The 20,255-nt window shown below is 43.3% G+C and overlaps 1 protein-coding gene across 3 annotated transcripts in view; it reads left to right on the top strand.

Moving 5' to 3' along the window:
- Window positions 1–7,780: 7,780 nt before the first annotated feature.
- Window positions 7,781–20,255, top strand: part of HIPK1 (homeodomain interacting protein kinase 1) — a 56,132-nt gene continuing 43,657 nt past the window's right edge. For 2 of the 3 annotated variants that reach the window (XM_004462961.4, XM_058303012.2), the window contains exon 1: window positions 7,781–13,384. In XM_004462961.4, coding sequence (XP_004463018.1) covers window positions 13,189–13,384 — 196 coding nt within the window. In that variant the 5' untranslated portion in view covers window positions 7,781–13,188. Of the gene's footprint in view, window positions 13,385–13,503; window positions 13,536–13,756; window positions 13,792–20,255 lie in introns of those variants that run through there. The other variant, XM_004462963.4, reaches the window with a different exon arrangement.

Raw genomic sequence — 20,255 nt, 5'->3', positions numbered from 1 at the left:
TATTTCATTATCGTTTTGATTTGCATTTCCCTAATAGCTAGTGATATGGAACATTTTTTCATGTGCTTTTTGGTCATGTGTATTTTCTTTTTGGAGGAATGTCTATTTAAATCTTTTGCCCATTTTTAAATTGGATTGCTCACTCTTTTATTGTTGAGTTGTATGACCTTTTATATAGAATGAAAATCAAACCCTTATCAGATATGTGGTTTCCAAATATTTTATCCCTTTGAGTGGGCTGCTTTTTCACCCTCTTGGCAAAGTCCTTTGAATCACAAAAGTGTTTAAATTTGAAGAGATCACATTTATCCATGTTTTCTTTCATTGCTCATGCTTTTGGTGTAAGGTTTAAGGTTTGGTATAAGGTTTACACCAGGTCTTGAAGATGTTTTCCTACATTTTCGTCTAGGGGCTTTATGGTTCTTATATTTATGTCTTTGAATCATTTTGAGCTAATTTTTTTATAAGGTGTGAGATAGGGGTACTCTTTCCTTTTTTTGACTATGGATATCCAGTTCTTCCAGCACCATATGTTGAATAGACTGTTCTGCCCCAGTTGGGTGGGTTTGATAGGGACAAAAATCATTTGACCATAGATATGAGGATCCATTTCTGAACCATCAATTTGGTTCTATTGGTCTATGTGTCTATATTTATGCCAATACCACACTGCTTTTTACCACTGTAGCTAGGGAGCATGATTTAAAGTCCAGAAGTGAGAGTCCTTCAACTTTGCTTTTTCTTTTTAAGATGTTTCTGGCTATTTGAAGTCCCTTACCTTTCCAAATAAATTTGATAATTGTGTCTTTCATTTGTTTAAAAAATACTAGTGGAATTTTTTTGTTATTTTGTTTGTCCTGTGATGGGGGGCAGGGGAAGGTAGTGCATTTATATGCTGAGTGTGGCTTAGAGAGAGGCACATTTGAGCAACAGGGAGGCTTTCAGGAGGTAACTCGTAGGTACTATGTAATACTAGGTTAAGTCTCAATTTCACAAGAAAAGGTTCATAAGTACAATCATCAATATCAAGGGCCTGGTGTAATGGTCTGATTTCCTTCACTAGGCACTGCCCTTGCACTTGGGGGATTCTTGCTGACCTGTTAGACAATGTAGCACCCCATCATGGGAATTCAATATTCTTTTGGTTGTTGTGTGGATCTCCACCCATTGAAGCAATGCCCCATGAACCCTTGAACATATTCATATGCCTTAGAGGCATGCTCCTGGTGAACCTCTTCCCATGCATCCCCACATCACTGACACCCTGCACCAGTGATCCTCCCCTGCCACTGTTGTGACCCTTCTGTGATCCAAAACCTCTCTAAAAATTAAGCCAACAAAATAACCATCTAAAATTAATAAGAAAATGAAATAATTTTAAAAATAACCAATAAAATATTTTAAAATTTTAAAAATTGAAATTTTTTTAGACATTGTGTCTTTCATCACTGTAAGATCTGTTGTCTTGTATGTACAGTGATATTTTCTTCCATATATTCCCCTAGTGTCTATTTTTTTTTTTTTTATCTTCAAAGAAGCTTTAGGATATAGAAAAGTCACATAGAGAATATAGAGGATTCCTGTATACCCAATGCCCTTTGCTCTTTCCCCATCTTTCTTCTTTTTTAGAGGAATTCTGGTAAGAGACAAGTCCTATGCCAGGTTTGCCTACAGCTGGAGAAAGGCGACCTCAGACGAGATGGGTGATCATCTTGCTTTGCCATGTGGCAATGACCCTGGGCTTACAGGGAAGGCCACAGAGAGGAGTGAAGTGACAGGGAGCAGCCAGAAGCTGAACGCCAACAGAGTCTGGATGAGAATGGAGAAGCCAGGTAAGTCCACCACGTGCAAAGGACTAAGGATTGCTGGCAGCCAGTCCCAGTATGTTGCAGTCTTCTGGGAGATAACACCTTGATATAGGACTTCTCCTAGCCTCAAAAGAGTGAGCCAAAAATTTCCCATTGTTTAAGTCAATAAAATAAAATAAAAATAAAATAAAAAATAAAAAGAATGTATATCCTGCTGTTTTGGGGTACAATGCTCTGTATATGCCTATTAGGTTTAGCCCATTTATGATATTATTCAAGTTTTCTATTTCTTTATGATTCTCTGCCCAGATGTTCTATCCAATGCTGAGAGTGGTGTGCTGAAGTCTCCAACTATTATTGTAGAGATATCTATTTCTCCCTTCAGTTTTGCTAGTGTTTGCCTCATGTATCTTGGGGCATCCTGGCTAATTTCATATATAATACATTTATGATTGTTATTTCTTCCTGGTGAATTGCCCTTTTTATTAATATATAATGTTCTTCCTTGTCTCTAATAACAGTTTTGCTTTTACAGTCTATTTTATCTGATATAACTACTCCAGATTTTTTTTGGTTACTGCATGTGTAGAATATCTTTTTCCAACCTTTCACTTTCAATCTATTGGTATCATTGGGTCTAAGCTGAGTTTCTTTCAGACAGCATATAGATGACTCATATTTTCCTATCCATTCTGCTGATCTGTGTCTTTTGATTGGGTTAATTCATTAACATTCAATGTTATTACTATAAAGGCAGTTCTTATTTCACCCATTTTGACCTTTGGGTTTTACCTGTCATAGTTTATTTTCACCACTCTTTTGACACTTTTAGTTACTGCTACTGATACACTCTTCATTTCTAGATTCTCTTCCAAGCCTCTCTCTCCTGTCTTTTCTTTTCAGCTGTAACACTCCCTTTAGCATTTCCTGCAAAGCCAGTCTCTTTGTTATAAACTCTTCAGTTTCTGTTTATCTGTTAATATTCTAAACTCACCCTCATTTTTGAAAGACAATCTTGCTGGATATAAGATACTTGGTTGGTAGTTTTCCTCTTCAGTATCTTAAATATATCATACTACTGCCTTATTATCTTCATGGTTTCTGATGAGAAATTGGCTCTTAATCTTATTGGGTATCCTTTATATGTTATGCATCACTTTTCTCTTGCTGCTCTTAGAATTCTTTGTCCTTGGCATTTCACATTCTGATTAGTGTGTGTCTTGGAGTTGGTCTATTCAGATTTATTTGGATGGAAGTATGTTGTGCTGCATTACTTTTTTTTTTTTTTTTTAATATTTATTTATTTATCATCCCCATCCCCCTCATTGTCTGCTTTCTGTGTCCATTGGCTGTGTGTTCTTCTGTGTCTACTTGTCTTCTCTTTAGATGGCACCAGGAACCAATCCTGGGACCTTCCAGAGTGGGAGAGAGGTGCCTAGTCTCTTGAGCCATGTCAGCTCCCTGGTCTGCTGCATCTCTCATTGTCTCTCCTCTGTTTCTCTCTCTTTCTTTTTTTTAAGATTTATTTCTCTCCCTATTCCCCCCATTGTTTGCTCTCTGTGTCCATTCACTGTGTATTCTTCTGTGTCTGCTTGTATTCTCATTAGGCAGCTCCAAGAACTGATTCTGGGACTTTCTGGAGTGGAAGAGAGGCAATTACTCTCTTGTGCCACCTCACCTCCCTGTTCTGCTATGTCTTCTTATTTTCTCTCTTCTGTGTCTCTTGTTGCATCATCTTGCTGTGCCAGCTCTTAGTGTTGGCAGGCACTCCTGTGAGGAGTGGTTTTCCCGCACTGGGTAGCATTCCCATGCAGGGGGACACTCCTGCACAGGGCAGCATTCAAGCATGGGCCAGCACTCCACGTGGGCCAACTTGCTGTGTGGGCCAGCTTGCCCCCACCAGGAGGCCCTGGGCATTGAACCCTGGATGGGAGCCCAATTGGACGAGCCACATCCATTTCTCTCTGTGACTCTGTGTCATCTTGTTGCATCAGCGCTATGCATGGGCCAGCACTCTGTGTGGGCCAGCACTCCTGTGCAGGCCAGCAGTCTGTGTGGGCCAGCTGGCATAGCTTGCCTTCACCAGCAGGCCCTGGATTCAAACCCTGGACCTCCTATATGGTAGATGGGAGCCCAATCACTTGAGCCACATCCATTTCCCTTGCATTACTTTTTATGCATTTGCATTTTATTAGCAAATGGAGTTACATACCAAAAAATACAATAGTACTGGCATTTATAATTACCAAAATTGTTACCTTTACCAGAGGTCTTTATTTGTTTATGCCACTTTGAACCACTCTCTAGCGTCCTTCCCTTTCAGTCTGAAGAACACTTTTTAGCATTGTTCGTAGGGCAGTTCTATTAGTGATGAGCTCCCTCAATTCTACTTATCTGAAAGAAAGTATCACCAGATATAAAATTTTTGGTAAGTAGTTGTCTTCTTAAAGCTTTTTAAGTATTCCCACCAACTACCTTTGCCTCCATAATTTCTAATGAGAAATCAGCTCTCAATCTAATTTGGACTCCCTTGTATGTAATGTTGTTTTGCAGCATTCAGAACTCTCTCCTTGTCCACTGAATTCACCATTTTGATCAATATATGGCTGGGTATGTTTTTCTTCATGTTTATCCTGTTTCATGTTGTTTGGGCTTCTTGGATATGCATAATCATGCCGTTAGCTAAGTTTAGGAAGTTTTATGTCATTATTTCTTCGAAAATTCCCTCTCCTTTCTTTCTTCTCCTTCTGGGACTCCCATAATGAATATATTGATATATGCTTGGTGGTGTCCCAGAGGTCTCTTAGTCTATTTTTGATTTTTGTAATTCTTTTTTCTTTCTTCTCCTCAGCCTTATTTCAATTGTCTTTTCTTCAGCTAGATGCTTCTTTCTTCTGCCAGCTCCAATCTGCTATTGAAACCTTCCTGGGAATTGTTCATTTCAGTTATTGAGGTCTTCAACTTCAGTAATTCTGTTTGGTTTGTTTTTAAACTTTCTATCTCTTTAACAAGATTCTCACATTTCTCATTCATTGTTTTCCTAATATCCTTTAGTTCTTTTTCTGTTCTTCATATCCTTGAATATTTACAAGATCATTTTTTTTTAAGTCTTTGATATGACAACATTCTGGTCTTCATTGGTGTTTTCTGTATTTTTATCCTCTTCCTTTGGATGGGCAATCATTTCCTGTTTCTTGTACTCTCTTTTTGCACACTGTGCATTTTAATATTTTAAAATATTAACTCAGCAATTTATCCCCGAAACTTGGTTTCTTGATTTTGTAAACATCTTTTTCTTTTTTTAAAAAAATTTTTTTATTTAATTAACTTATTTTTTGTTTATTGCTCTCCCCTTACCCCCCAACCCCAGTTGTCTGTTCTCTGTGTCCATTTGCTGCATCTTCTTTGTCTGCTGCTGTTGTTGTCAGCGGCATGGGAATCTGTGTTTCTTTTTGTTGCATCATCTTGCTGCATCAGCTCTCCGGGTGTGCGGCACCATTCCTGGACAGGCTGCACTTCCTTTCGCGCTGAGTGGCTCTCCTTACGGGGCGCACTCCTTGCGCGTGGGGCTCCCCTACGCGGGGGACACCCCTACGTGGCAGGGCCTCCTTGCGTGCATCAGCACTGCGCATAGGCCAGCTGCACACGGGTCAAGGAGGCCCGGGGTTTGAACCGCGGACCTCCCATGTGGTCGATGGATGCCCTAACCACTGGGCCAAGGGTGCCGCCTCTTTTTCTCGATATTACAGATTTTTCTTGAATGTCAGCCATCCTATCAGGAAAGTTGACTCAAGGTGAATGCAAAGTGCAGGTTCCTCCCTGACTTTTTTGGGCCTGTGACTTTTCCTGGGGTTTTTCCTTGTTACTTGCTTTGGAGTTCCCCTGTTTAGAGGAGCTTGAGCATCCTGTTTCCCAGGAGATAGCCTTCTCCCTCTTCCTTTGCCTCAGGCTATTTGCCTCAACAGTTTCTTACACTGCTTCTGGTGTCAACTCAAGCTGCTTTTGCCTGGAGGGCAAATTCTGGGAGATGGCGTGCAGCCTGAAAGAAGCCAACTAGTCAGAAGGGGCTCAAACTGACTCTAAACTGTCCTGGGGATGGGGGTGGGGTGGGGTGGGAATCAGGAAAGGTGACAGGAACTTCTTCCGCAGCTCCCCAAAGCTGAGCTTTCTTGACCTGCCCAGCAAATGCAGCTTTTCAACTAACTGCTCCTACAGCTCTGAGAAAGTTGAGAGGCTTTGTCTCCTCAGTCACCTTGGTCTGGGGCAGGTTGGAACTCCGACCCAGCTATCAGAAGTCACTAATCAAAAGCTGTGACCAGTGATAAGCCCTGCCTACTCCTTGTCTTGGGTGAGTGGATTTTGTGTCCTTTCTTGTCACAAGTGAGCTAGCCAGAGACTGGAGCCCACAGCTGCCTGCCTCGAACACTGGGGGTAGGCACTGGTAATTACCCAAGATAGTCAGTTACTGGTCATTACTGTACTTCCTCCAGCTTTTCCCTGGTTATTGTACAGTGTTCTACTGCATTCTCGAGTTTCAAAATAGTTGTTTCAGACAGTTCCTGCCTGTTTAATAGTTGCTATGGTGGAGAGACTTAATCCTGGAACTTCATGTGTTGCCATCTTCCCACAATCCTTTCTGCCCTCCCCTTTCTTTTGTTTATATTTGACGTTTTTTTCTTGAGTCCCATAGGCGTATCCTTAATCCAGTTATAATCCATCATGTCATCATTTCCACTGGATCCAGTCCCCAAACTTTCCTGTTCTAGCTTTACTAATAAATCCAGTAAAAGGTCCTGTCTTAGTCCTAAGAGAGGAGAACTGATGGAGAAAGCACTCAGAATGATTTGGTTTATGATTTCCCGGGTGTAGCTGAAGTGGACAACACAGAGCTGTGTAGCTTCTTTGGATATTGAGAGCTGAATATGGGTATTGACCAGAATAGATTCTGTCACCTAATTGGTCCAAAGCATCTTTCTCAATTTATTTTTCAGATACCACTTACACTATGAATAACCCTATGCAGGAACCACATTACTTCTGCCCCCACTATGCCATTAAAATTACTGTTACTAACATCAACAGTGATCTTCTAATTGCCAAATCCACTATACACTCTTCAGTCTTCATCTTCCTTTATCTCTTAGAACCTCTGGACATCACAAATTAGCTCCTTTTTCTTAAAAATCTCTCCTAGTTCTCTCTTGTATAAGTTAAGAAAAGTTTTGGTTACAAGTAATAGAAAACTTGTCTGACAGTGGCTTAAAAATAAGGACATTTATTTAATTAAAAAGAAGTCCAGGGAAGTGGACTTGGCCCAGTGGTTAGGGCGTCCGTCTACCACATGGGAGGATCGCGGTTCAAACCCTGGGCCTCCTTGACCTGCGTGGAGCTGGCCCATGCGCAGTGCTGATGCGCGCAAGGAGTGCCCTGCCATGCAGGGGTGTCCCCCACGTAGGGGAGCCCCACGCGCAAGGAGTGCGCCCCGTAAGGAGAGCCGCCCGGCACGAAAGAAAGTGCAGCCTGCCCAGGAGTGGTGCCGCACACACGGAAAGCTGACACAGCAAGATGACGCAACAAAAAAAGAAACACAGATTCCCCTGCCGCTGACAACAGAAGTGGACAAAGAAGACGCAGCAAATAGACACAGAGAACAGATAACCAGGGCGGGGGGTGGGGATGGGGAGAGAAATAAATAAAAATAAATAAATCTTTAAAAAAAAAGAAGTCCAGAAGTGGGCAGTTCCAGATTAATTCAGAAGCTCCAGCATGTCATCAAGGACCCCCTCTTTCCATATTTCTCCTCTGTTTTCCTCAGCATGTTGACGTTTTGTCTTCATGGGTTTTTTTCCCCTTTATTTAGGAGGTACTGGGGAAGCACATGGGAAACAGGTGCTCAACCACTGAACTACACCTGTTCCTCTTCATTGCTTTTTTTTTTTCAAACTATATGTTTCCATTTATATAACTTTTTTTTTTTAAGTGACAAAATTAGAGAAATGTGGAAAAGATTAATGATTGCTAGGGATTAAGGAGAGAATGAGGTGGAGGGAAGTAGTGTGGCTATAAATGTATAATATGAGGGATTCTTGTAATGGAACTGTTCTTTATCATGACTGTATCAATGTCAATATCCTGATTGTGACTTTTTTTTAAAGATTTACTTATTTCTCTCCCCTTCCTCCTATCCCCCCAGTTGTCTGCCTTCTGTGTCCATTTGCTGTGTGTTCTTCTGTGTCTGCTTCTATTCTTGTCAGTGGTCCAGGAATCTGTGTCTCTTTTTGTTGTGTCATCTTGCTGCATCAGCTGTGTGTGTGGCGCCACTCCTGGGTAGGCTGGACTTTCTTTCGTGCTGGGTGGCTCTCTTTATGGGGTGCACTCCTTGCGTGTGGGGCTCCCCTACAAGGGTGATGCCCCTGCATGGCACGGCAGTCCTTGCATGCATCAGTGCTGCGTGTGGGCCAGCTCCATATGGGTCAAGGAGGCCCTGGGTTTGAACCTTGGACCTCCCATGTCGTAGGTGGATGCTCTATCCATTGAGCCAATTCCGCTTCCCTGATTGTGACATTGTACTATAGTTTTGCAGTGTTTCCATTGTGGGAAACTGGCTAAAGACTACATGGGAAAACTTGTACTATTTCTTAAAGCCACATATAAACTAATAATTATGTCAAAATAAAATTTTTTTTAAAATTAAAAGAATTTTCCTAACTCACTTATTAATGTAATTCTTCATTGCTTATTGTTGTCACATTGTGGTCACTAGATGGCTGTCCAGGACTCAGGTCTTCATGGCTTTATCCCAGCAAGAAGACAGAGGCAGGAGCAAAAGACTTTTTTCTCTCAAGCTGCTCTTTCTTAATCCAAAAAGAAAAAATACCCTATGAGAATCCCAGTAGACTTTCTTTCATTTTTTATTGGCCAGAACTGAGTCCTATGCCACCCCTAGAACAATCACTGGCAACGAGAAATGGAATGACCAGGATTGGTTTAGATCAATTGTGATTGCTCTCTTATTTTGGAGAAAGAACTTACCTTCCTTGAAACCAAGGCATCTTTCTTCTATCTGAACAAAACTGGGTAGAAGCCATGTCAGGAATAGCTTTTGGATAGGTGTAGCAGAGAGTGGCTTATTGTTACTTTTTGCTAAATTTTGGTTTTTTTTCCTTCTGAACACACAGCTAGATTATATTTCCTAGCATCTCTTTGCAGTTAGGAGCATCCATGTTTCTGAGTTCCTACAGTATAATGTGTGCAGAAGAGATGTCTGTGTTTGCTGCCTCTAGGACTGTCATATAAAAACATCCCACACAATCCTTCATGTTTTTTCTCTTTTTGATAGCCAGATGAAAAGGACCCAGTGGAAAAATCCAAGGCTCCAGGGAATGATAAAGCCACAAGACTCTAGATGGAAGGTCCCTGGATCCCTGAATGACTTCATGGAGCACAGCGACACCCTTACCCCTGGCACTTTGTCCTAGACACTGATAATAGACTGATGATATGCGCAAGTAATAAAACTTAATTGTATTAAGCCATTGAGTTATGGATTGTTTTTTCTTTTTACTGTAGAAGTTAGCTAATCCTAATTAATCATTAAGTAGTCAATGAACAATGTTTGCCACATTTTCCTACCAAAACTGTCTTCGCAGGATACTATAAGGAGTCTTGGAAAGAAAACAAACAAACAAAAAACAACATCTGAGACTACCTCAGTCTTTCAACCATAAGGGAAGTGATGAGGAAATCCCTTTCAGGGTTTGTATTCACACCCAAGGTCACAAGCATCCTATTAAAAAATCACAGGGGAACTAGGGCCTAGATCTTATTTTCTAATATAATTCCCCACTAAAAGGAATGTGAGTTCCTCAGAGAAATGGCTGATTCTGGGGCTGGTGCAGGGAAAATAGAACACAATTCTGAAACATCTACTATAGCAAAAAGTAATTAAGTGCTAAAAAAAATGACGAGGACATGCCAAAAAGACAAAGTAACCAGTTGAAAGGGGGACCTACTGGCAAAATCTGGAGAATTTCAGCACAAAAATAATTAAGGACAGTAATGAATTAAAAACCACCGAAAAACATAGGAATCCATGAATCTATACTACTAATAAATAAAACACAACAAAATAAATGAATAAATAAGGGATAAGGGAGGACTGGTATTGGTAAGAATCATGAATAGAAGTTAAATCTAGGGAAACATGTTTAATAAGGATCAGGATATATTTGCAGGGTCTTAAAGTGTCTCCCCACAGATGGCTTATTAGTTTCAAGGAAAAAAAACCAACAAAACAAATATAATGTGGAGAAATCAGATACCTTGACAAGGTGTTCAAAGTATATCACCATTGAGGGATAGAGAGATATCATGTGCTTCTGGGTGTAATATCCTGAGAAGAACACAGTATCACTTATGTAGTATTCTGACCAGAACTGTATAACCTGAATCTAATCATAAGAAAACATAAACGAGACAAAACATAAACGACAAACCTAAAATGAAAAACATTATATTACCAAAACAAGTAGGGCCTGTATTCTTCAGAAATATCAGTATTCTTCAAAAATAAAAACAAAAGACAAAGAAAGGCCAAGGAATTGTTCCAGATTAAAGGAGACTATAAACATATGACAATTAAATGCAATATTAATCCTAAACTGGATCTTGTATTGAAAAAAACTGCTAAGGGCATTATTGAAAAAACTGACAAAAAGTAGAATATGGCAGGTAGATTAGATAAATGTATTATTACATGAATGTTAAGTTTCCTAGAGTTAATAACTATGTATTATAGTTATATAAGAATGTTAAGGGGATTAAGGGCATGTATGCAATTTCCTTTCAAATAGGGAAAAATATGTATGTGAGTGCGTGAGTGTATATTGTACATGTATAGAGAAACAGAAAGGGAGTGTGCAAATGATATGCAAGAAGGGCAAATGTTAAGTAAATCTGGGTGTTCTTTTAAATTATTTTTGCAATGTTTCTTTATGTTTGAAATTATTTAAGAAAACATTAAAAAAATCACTGCAGCTTTCCTCTTGTTGACTCAAGGGATTTTTCTAGGTTCTGCTTTCTCTCCTTTATTAGACACTCACATTAGGTTTCCCCAGTTTTACATCCCACTGGCTTATACTTAAATTCTCTTTTTCTTCCTAATCCTTTGGATTTACTACTTATTTGGACAAACTGCCTAGCTATTTGATTCAGTTCCTCCCAAGACACAACCTTTCAGCCACCTTCTCCTACTTGGCTTGATTTAAGCACTATAGTTCCTGAGCAAATGACTTCTTGCCTGCAGCACCAAATCTAGGCTCTAGGTCCTAGAGGGAGAGATCCCACCCTGGATGAGACTTCAGTGCTTCCAACTGCCAACAACCTCTTTTCTCTCTCCAGCTATCCTGAAAATTGACCGCCAAATCCTGTAATTCCACCTCCCAAATATTTCACATATCTGCCCCCTTCTCTCCATATTCCCTGCTACTGTCCTGGTCGAGCCCTTACCATAGTTTTCTAACAGGCTCCCTTTCTTAGTCTTTATCCATTAGTCAGCTATCCTTTTCACTGCCACCAGGTTTTTCTTTAAAGCACAGAGATTTCATAATATTATTTGTCTGATTAAACCTCTAAGAGTTCTCCATTGTCTTTCAAAATCTGACTCAACCTACCTTACTAACTACATCCTGCTACTTCTCTGCTGAACTGTAAGCTCCTTCAGGACATGGACCTTGTTTTTTCTTCTTAGTGTCTTTAATGTCTAATATATTGCCTGAATATAGAAGACACTCAAAAAATATTTGTTGCATGGACAGATAACCTCCAGCTATTAAACTTTGAAATTATTTTGACCATACCAGGGTCAAATACCACCTTCTTTGAAAACCTTCCCTGACTCTTTCATTCAAATCTTATTTTCATTACACTTCACTTAAAAATTTTAACTGCATGCTAATTTTTCCTCACTAGTTTATAAGTTCCCTGTATAGTCAGACAGACTGAGAAAATGACCTAGGAACAACGAAAACAGAGATCAAAAGATAATAAATTTATTTTTTAAATAAATAAGGTACAAATAACTACATTTCTAAGTAGTCAGATAATGGTGCAGAACTAAATTGGAATGAAGTGGGGGGTAATCAGGAAAGAGTCACAAGAGGTAAATTTGAGATGTGTTTGAAGAGAGGAAGAGGGAGAGTAGGAGCTTAGGAGTATGCCACAGTCTTGGGTTGAACCAAGGCATGGTATGCAGGTTAGTGTGTATGCAGTGTGCTTTTTGAGCAGGATCTGCTCCACCACAGAACCCAGGTTTCTGCCTTTTCCTGGGTCACTAAGCAGACCCTCTCACTGTCTTGATGTTTCCCAGACCAGCCCAATGTGAAGGGCTTTAGGCCATCTCTTAATTTTTCTCCTCACAATTCCAGGGGTGACCTAGACTGGAGCACTGTGTTTCTTCTGACTTTATGTTCTTTAAACATTAAGAAGGAAGTTTCTGTGAAAATAAGAAAACAAAACTTCCCTTTGGAACTAAACACTTTTGCTAACCCTAGTCCTCTAGGGAAATAAACTTTCCTGTTCCCAATAAAATGGAACAGCTCCCAGTGTTGTTAAGTCAGGGGAGAAACTCAAATGACATTCCTTAAAAGGTTATATAATCACTTTAGTACATCTTCATGAATATTTTGACTTTCTTTTTTGTGAGAAGGGGGATCCAAGAGGTCAAGGATGGGTGATGAATGAGATCTGAGGATTACAGCTTCTTTGCAGAATTTGGTCTCAGCCACATCTGTTCCCCTCCTCAGAGGTTAAGCAAATACCCATGGTGCTGGAAAGTCAGTTTCCATAGCTCAGATCATTGCTACCTCCATCACTTGTGGGAGGGAGAAAACGCACTGATACTACACTCCACCTAAAAATGCCCTCCAGCTTAGGAATAGGAATGAGGACATTTTAAACGGCGGGAGGACTATCTTATGTCCAACAGACTCTTTTGGTATTGGGAGATAGCAATTGCCTCTCTCTTAGTATCTAATTTTCTCAGAATTCTGTGCCCAGCACGCGCGGTTTCCTGAATACCCAGCCTTGCTATCTCCGGGTACAGGCAAGATAATTTTGGTGCATTTCGAACACAGGTTCCCAAGGCGGAATGGGAGAAATCCCCCCCTCACCGCCCCCGACCCCAAGTGTCACGTGGAGGCTTACAGATCCAGCACACGGATGTCACATTGCTGGAACGTCTCTAGGTGGCAACAAAACATTAACGCCTAACTGAGGTAATTTCTCAACAGCAGGGACGCTTCCCGGATAGGCGCTGCCTCCTCGCGCGCTGCCCAGTCCTGGGGGTGTCACACTAGGCAGTGGTGATGTCACACTGGCTGGGATGACATTTTACAGCCGGACCCTCTCCCGCCACCAAGCACCTTTAAGTCATCGCGGAGTCGGCCGTGCGGAGGGGACCGGGAAACCGGCCCCCGCCTTCAATCCACGCTGGCTCCCCACGGAGGCCCCCCGACTCCCACCGCCATCAATACTATGCAGCCGTCCTAGTCGGGCCGCCCTGCGACACTTCCGCCTCAGTAGGTGTCATGGCGCCGCGCGGGTGACTAGTTCCGGCGAGGCGGGGCCGGCCGGATGGGGGCGGGCGCTCGGGGCTCGGCTAATCGCGTCTGGTGACAACGGCGGCTGCGGAGCGAGGGCCCCCGCGGTGGCCCCGGACGGCAGCGGGAGGCCGAGGCGGGAGCGCGCTGGGCTGAGGCGGCGGCGGCGGCGGGAAGGGGCCGGGGCGGTGGAGCGGGCGGAGGGCTGAGGCGGCTCCCAGCGCGGCGCGGGCGCTGGGGCGGCTCGGGGGGCGGGGGCGGGGGCCGGGGCTTGGGCCCGCTGGCGCGGGGGTATGATGACCCGGCGGCGGGGCCCCGGATCTCGTCTCCTCCGCCGCCTCCTCACGGCAGCCCCAGCTCGCGGCTGAGACCCAGACACACCGGCGGTGAGTGCGGGCGGCGGGGGGGGGCCTGGGCCGGGAGCGCCCTCCGCTCCGCTGCCCGCGGCGGGCCGGACCTGCCGCGGGCGCTCGGCCTGCGGGGGGCGCTGCTCTGGGGACCCCGCGCTGCGGCCCCGGCCGCTCTCGGCGGCGGGAGGGCGCGGAGGTCCCGGGAAAGTGGGGAGGCGCCGGGCTTGTTTTCGGGGCACCCCCTCCCGCCGCCTCCCTCCTGGGCGTGTGGCTGGACTCAGGTGACAGGGGGGGGCCGCCTGGCGTCTCCCGCCCGGGCCGGTTCTTCCCTGGCTGGGGTGGCTGGGTGCCAGTGTAGGGCTGGCGCGCGTGTTTCACGGCCCCGCGGATCACCCTGGTTTTGAGTTATTTGTGCTCCTGGGGACCAGGAAGTGGTGTCTGTTTGAAAGGACGGTGGCGGCGCGGTGGGTGTGGGAGCGTTCCTGTCCCCGCCGCCGAGGTTCTGGAATCGTTAGGCTGGTGATTTGAACTGATGCTGGGGACTGCGCTGGACCAGCCCAGCCGGGACGTATCCGTGCGAGGCAGATCCAGAGGTTTGGCGTCGAGGGAAACTTTTGCCTTTTGCGCTTGTTGCCACTTTCAGAGCTTTTTTTTTTTTTTTTTAAGGTGGGGGAGCAACTAAAACTCCTTGGGTAGGCCCTCGCTGTACCCTGGGAGGAGGCCCTTTTTTTTGTGTGCCTAGCAACCGAGATCTAGGGCTCGGTCTCCAGGAGCGCTGGTCTAACCTCCAGTTTGTTGTGGTGACAAACCGTGAGCCCTGGCCTGTGTTTATGCTGGGCGCGTTTTCTTTCCTGTTTAGTTCGGTTGGTGGAGGGCGGGGGAGGTGTTTCGGGAAGGGGGAAGAAAAAATAGCCCCAAGCGCCAGTGTATCTTTCCTGCACTTTAACCATTAAGTTATTGATAGACTCAGCTTGAGGCAACCCTTGATCCTCTTTCTTGACTCTTTGGAAATTCTCAGGAATCACATCAAAATATTCATTTCAACTGTAGACTCTTCTGCCCCGGTCTATCCTTTATCTGTTTCTTACTAACTGCTGAAAACAGCAATGTGGCTTCCTGCTACTCATCGAGTGGGGTTAAACCAAGTGGCTGATGCCTTCAGTAAAACCTACAATTTTGCTCTTGTTTGTAAAGCTATTTTTGATTCCTGGTCTGTAGTTGTACCCCCCCCCCCAAGATTATAGAGAACTCCAGCCATTACCAGCTTTTCTTGCCCCTACATGGAAGCTTGAAGCTTTCTGTAAAAGATTAAAAATCTACTAACAAGTCGTTTTACCTAATAGTTGTTATTCACCTGGTGATTTCGGATCATTATGTGTAATTATCTTAGGATTCTCTGTGTTATAATGCTGGTATGATGGTATGATGGAGGATACCACTGATTAAATTTAAGATATTCTTCCTGGTTTGAAGGACAGTTAAGTACTTGTGGTTGGACCTGGAGGCAGCCAAGCTAGTTAAGCATCTGCATAGTAAAATGGTGAATGAGATCTTGTAAATACACTGGCTCCTGTTGGCAAAGAGAACTTTTCCTGGTGATACATTCATGAATATGTAGTTTATTTTATTTCTGGACACATTGTAGTTTTTTGGATTTTGGGAGCAAGTTGATTGGTAACTTGAGATTTTAAACCAAACCAGAATTCCCTCCTAAAAGAAAAAAAGATACTCTCAAAGTTTGAAGTTCTCTGGAATATAGAATTCTTTCATTCTGTGGTTTTGTTTTGATAAGCACAGCTCAGTCAATGGTGTGTTGGTAGAAATTAGTGAGTCAAACCTGCCTTGTAAACTTATAATTGGAATTTTTGCAACTGTTATACATTGTAACTGGTCTTTAAAATTTGAAATAATTTTGGAATCATGAGCTGCTTGATATGCCCTTTTCATTTTCATGACTGTGCAAAGTAATCTATATTTTTTCATGGTTTTAAAAATTTACTGTTATTAATTCCTCCCCAGTTCATGCTGTTCAAGTACTGCTCCAACAATCACTGATTTGCTTTTGGTTCCTAATCTCCGTTAGTTGTTTTTTTTGTAGCGCATACTTTGGCACTTTTTATTTTACATCCTGTTTTTGTATTTTTCTCTAATTTTTTAATGTTATGTCACTTCAGCAGTGTTCTAAAGTTCTTTGAAGACATGTTTTTTTGGTGTTTATTTTGGATTCTTTAAAGGCACTTTCCCAGAGTACTTAATGAAGAAAAATCAGAAGACCTGAATTCTTTGAAATCATTTTGACTTCTAAGCTCTGTGTAAAACTTGTTTGCGTTTTTGGGTCTCATTTCTCTCATCTTGATATTAGAAGGTTTGTTTTAGCAAGAGTCTTTTAACTACCATGTCTTTTGCTTCCATTAAATGAATCTTAGTTTTAAATTATTTTTCATTTTTCCAAATCCCTTAATATACTTGCGAAAGTCATCTCATACTTCCCAAAGAGTCTCTTCCTTCCTTCTGCCAAGCTGTTGTTACATTACTTAAACCCTATTTTCTGTAGGCCTCTGCTGACTGATCAGGGACCTCTCTTAATACTGTTTATGTTTCATATTAATCTGTTTTTGCTTTGTTAATTTAAATTTTTCTTAGGCTGAAAACTCCTTGAGGCATAATATTCTTTATTCTAATAAATTTCATAGACTCAGTAGACTGTCCGGTACACATACTATAACTAGTACCTTTTTACCAAACACAAAGTACTTACTTTTCTTTTGTTCTGTTGTAATAGAGTCATCATTTCAAATATATTTGAGAGCTATTGAAATTTAGGAAAAAAGTTTTCTGACTAAAAGGAAATACCTCTCAGCCAGTTTACCACATTATTAGGAAATTGTTTTTAAAATGCTGGAAATTACATAGAATTGTGTAGTTACTCCACAGGAGCTAACACCACTATTCCACACTCTATTTTTGCATACCAGTTGGGGAACTGGGGTGTTTCATATGGTTCCATATGAAGGAAGTGCTACAGGAAAGGAGATAGAGAACTTTGATTCAAATGGTGTCCTTAGGGTTTCAAGTTTATTTATTTTTTTGGTATTACTATACTTAGAACACTAATATATATAATCTCTTTGGAGCAAATTGCTAAATGGTGTGTCCTGGAAATACAGGCTCAGGCACAAGAGAAACTTTCAGCAAATGACTGCTTTATTACTTAAACAGCATAAAGAAACCAAAAGATGGGAGAACATCTCATTATGGCTGGTCTCCTGGGGAGGCCAAACTGCTGTGGTCAAGGTTGGTGGATGGCAGCTCTGCATGCCCCACTTGGCATCGGAGGGGAGAGACCCTCTACTGTTTGACTGTGAAGTATTTATTCACTCCAGGGAGAGGGGACCTTGCCACTGAGAATTCCTGCCCTAATAAGCATCCGGGGCTGCTTGTTCCCAGATTCTGGGTTTAAGGTTTGTTCCAGCCTTTTCATTAGATCAAACATCTACCCAGGACTATGGAAAAGAAACAGACTGAAACATCGTCATACAGTCGAAGAGGAGGTAGGGGTAGGCGAGTACTGGGAAATGGCCGCTGCGTGGGTGTCCGTGGCTTCCTCAGCAGTCCACCCCTCTGCTTCTCCACCAGAGCTAGACTACTCCTCCGCACTAGTTTCCACAACATCATCTTGTCTCTTGCTTTGTGCATCAAGGTGGACTTGGGGTTGGACCTGCCAGTCTGTGGCTCTTAACAGTGAAGGTTTGGGAACACCAGTGACTGTGGCACACTAGGAGGCTTCACTTATATGCATTCCAAGTAGAGTGACCAGGCCTGTCTGAAGAAATGGTTGTGTCTATGCCCCTCCACTCCCCAGGAGACAGCTAAAGAGGTCCCAGAGAGAATTTCATTTGTAACTTTGCAACCTATAGGCTTACCATTGGATTTTCATTACCTCTTGTTCAACCTCTCGTGAGGCTTAACCATGTACAGCAGGAGGTATTAGCATAGCACATATGTCTCCTTCTTGGGCTCGGAGGAAGTCTGAGGCAATGTGATCATCAAATACTATGTTGCAGATTGGTTATGAATGTTCAGGAGGATAGTCAAAAAGCCTGAGGGTGCATTGCCCTGTCACTGTCCAATGAAGTAGTTAGAAAACCCTCCAGGGGCACAGCCCACCTCTAGAGCGTCTCTGGTTATCTTGAGGATGCTGGCGGAGATGATTGATCCATTTATCAGGTTCATTAGACTGGGAGTTGGTGAATCCTGACAGGTTGTCCAGGGTGTGGAGAAGAGTGCACAGCCAATGGCTGTGCCATTATCTTTCCCACGGGGCATAAATGAAGGACTTCCTGGTGTTCTAATATGAGTCAAGGAAAATCTCCTCCTTGAGTGTCAATCCAGACCCAGCAAATGGGGGTAGAGAGTGAGAGATCGGGTGGCAGATCCAGCAGTCGGTCAGGTTCCCTGTCACCATGATGGCCTGGGTTGGCTGCATGAAGGTGTTTTCCTTCCAGGTGGCTGCTGGGTCATATCTATAGAAAACGAGAGAGGAGCAGTAATTAGTACTGACAGGGTGATTGTGCAAACCTCTTCCTATGGCAGACACTTTTCTTGGCCTATTTGCAGTAACTTATTTTTTCCCTCTCAGGTCACCCAAGTCTGTTTGTTCCTTGCCTTGAGCTACAACCTTACATCTTTCCCATTGATTGGAATGCCTTACCCATATTTTCTGGTCCACTTTCACCCCTTCCTGATAGAGATAGATGGGAGTTGTCACGACCCCTCAAGATATCCATGACTGTTCCCAAGGGAACTGATGTCCCAACCAGAGGTAGGCTTTGCCTTCTAATTCCAGTAAGCCAGTGTCAGACCCCACAGGTCCCTCCCACTGGATTGTCATCCCATGTGTGTTAAGCACTTCTAGGCCACCCCTCTGCCTGGTGGCCTTAATCTCCCATTGTCCTGGGAATTGTATGCAGGTTGTAATGGGATGATCCCTGACAGTGGCTGAAACAGAGTCCCAAATGGTGTGTTCTAGGCCTCCCTTTTGGGACTAATCCTCATCTTGATGGGTATAAGGGCGGAGGCCCAGCAAAGCCTGGGTTCCTCCCCCTCCCTTCTCCTCTCCCTGTGATAGGAAGCAGGATTAGGCTGTGTTTCCCTTCTAGGGAACTGCTGAGTTCAGCTTCCAGAGGGCCTGAGTAAGGCAGACTGCCCATCCTGTAAGAGAGTTGTCAGGGTATAGACAATGATAACCTGACAGCTGTCTTACAGGGTATAGCTCAAGCTCCTTTTTAAGGTGGCAATTAAAGTTCTCCTGTGGGTGGTAGATGACATGGAAGGTCCATCTACTTCTGTGAGTCTGGGCCTATTATTGAGTGGATTGTGCTGTAAAGTGGGGTCCTTGGTTAGAGGAGATGTCATCTGGGCACCTGAAGGGGTATCAAAGCCTCTTTTCCAAAGTATCCCATGTATCCAGTACATCCCATGTAGGCACTGCATCTGCATGATGAACTGGAAAGGCAAGGCCATAGCCTGAATGAATAGGTGTCTCCTGCAACTGAGGTGTAGGATACACCTTGGGATGGTGGGAGAGAGCGGATATAATCCACTTGCCATGAGTAACCTGGTGTGGCCCCTCTGGGAATAGCTCCTAAATACCCTTTTTGGACTCTGGCTTGTAGTTGACATCTCTCACATTGCTAAATGGCAGATTGGGCTCTTTTTACAAAAAAAGTACTCTGTGTTCCTGGGCCCATAATCTCATGATGCCAGAATTTCCATGTTCAGTGTGGTAGTGAATCCATGGGTAGAAATTCAGTTATTTCATGAATGTCACTGAGGGTAAGTTTATTGTCCTTATCCAGGCAGGGCTCATCCTGTCTTTCTCCCAGGAAGATCTCCAGCCTTGTAAGGTGCAAAAAGCAGCTTGGTGCTTCCTTAATCAGCTAGATCATTCCAGTGATTGTTGTGATATGGGCCTTTTTCATGTACATTAACATGGGTAACATGGACAATGCCTTCCCACACCACCAAGGTCCGTTCCCTACATTGGGGAATCTTTGATTCTCTAGGCACGTTCCTCCCATGAACCTGACCAGGTTGCAAAGCCATAGGTGATGGCCCATGAGTCAGTACATAGGTACACGGGGGTGCTTGGGTCTGAGAGTTCCAGGGCTAAGAGGACCACTTGCATTTCAGCCCATTGGGCACTTGTTTCAGTGCCAGAGTGGCTTGGCTGATACATCAGTGAACCAGCGCTGAGCTGGTGGGCATCCTTGATTCGGGTGGGAAGGGATTTCATCTGGTGTTGCAACAGGATCATTGTTGTAGGAGGCCTCCACCATCTATTCAGGCATGCGTGTCATTCCCTGGTGGCCTGGGATAATATTCTGACTATTCCACTCCCATTTGATGATGCTCTGTTGTTGGGCATTGCCTGGGAGCGTATTTTGCTTACCCAGGATCCGGAACATAATGGGCATTTCTGGCCTCAGGAGGATCCGAGA

The sequence above is a fragment of the Dasypus novemcinctus genome, chromosome 9 (assembly GCF_030445035.2).
Source record: "Dasypus novemcinctus isolate mDasNov1 chromosome 9, mDasNov1.1.hap2, whole genome shotgun sequence".
In the NCBI taxonomy this organism is placed as follows: Eukaryota; Metazoa; Chordata; class Mammalia; order Cingulata; family Dasypodidae; genus Dasypus; species Dasypus novemcinctus.
This window is presented reverse-complemented; position numbering and strand designations above follow the sequence as displayed.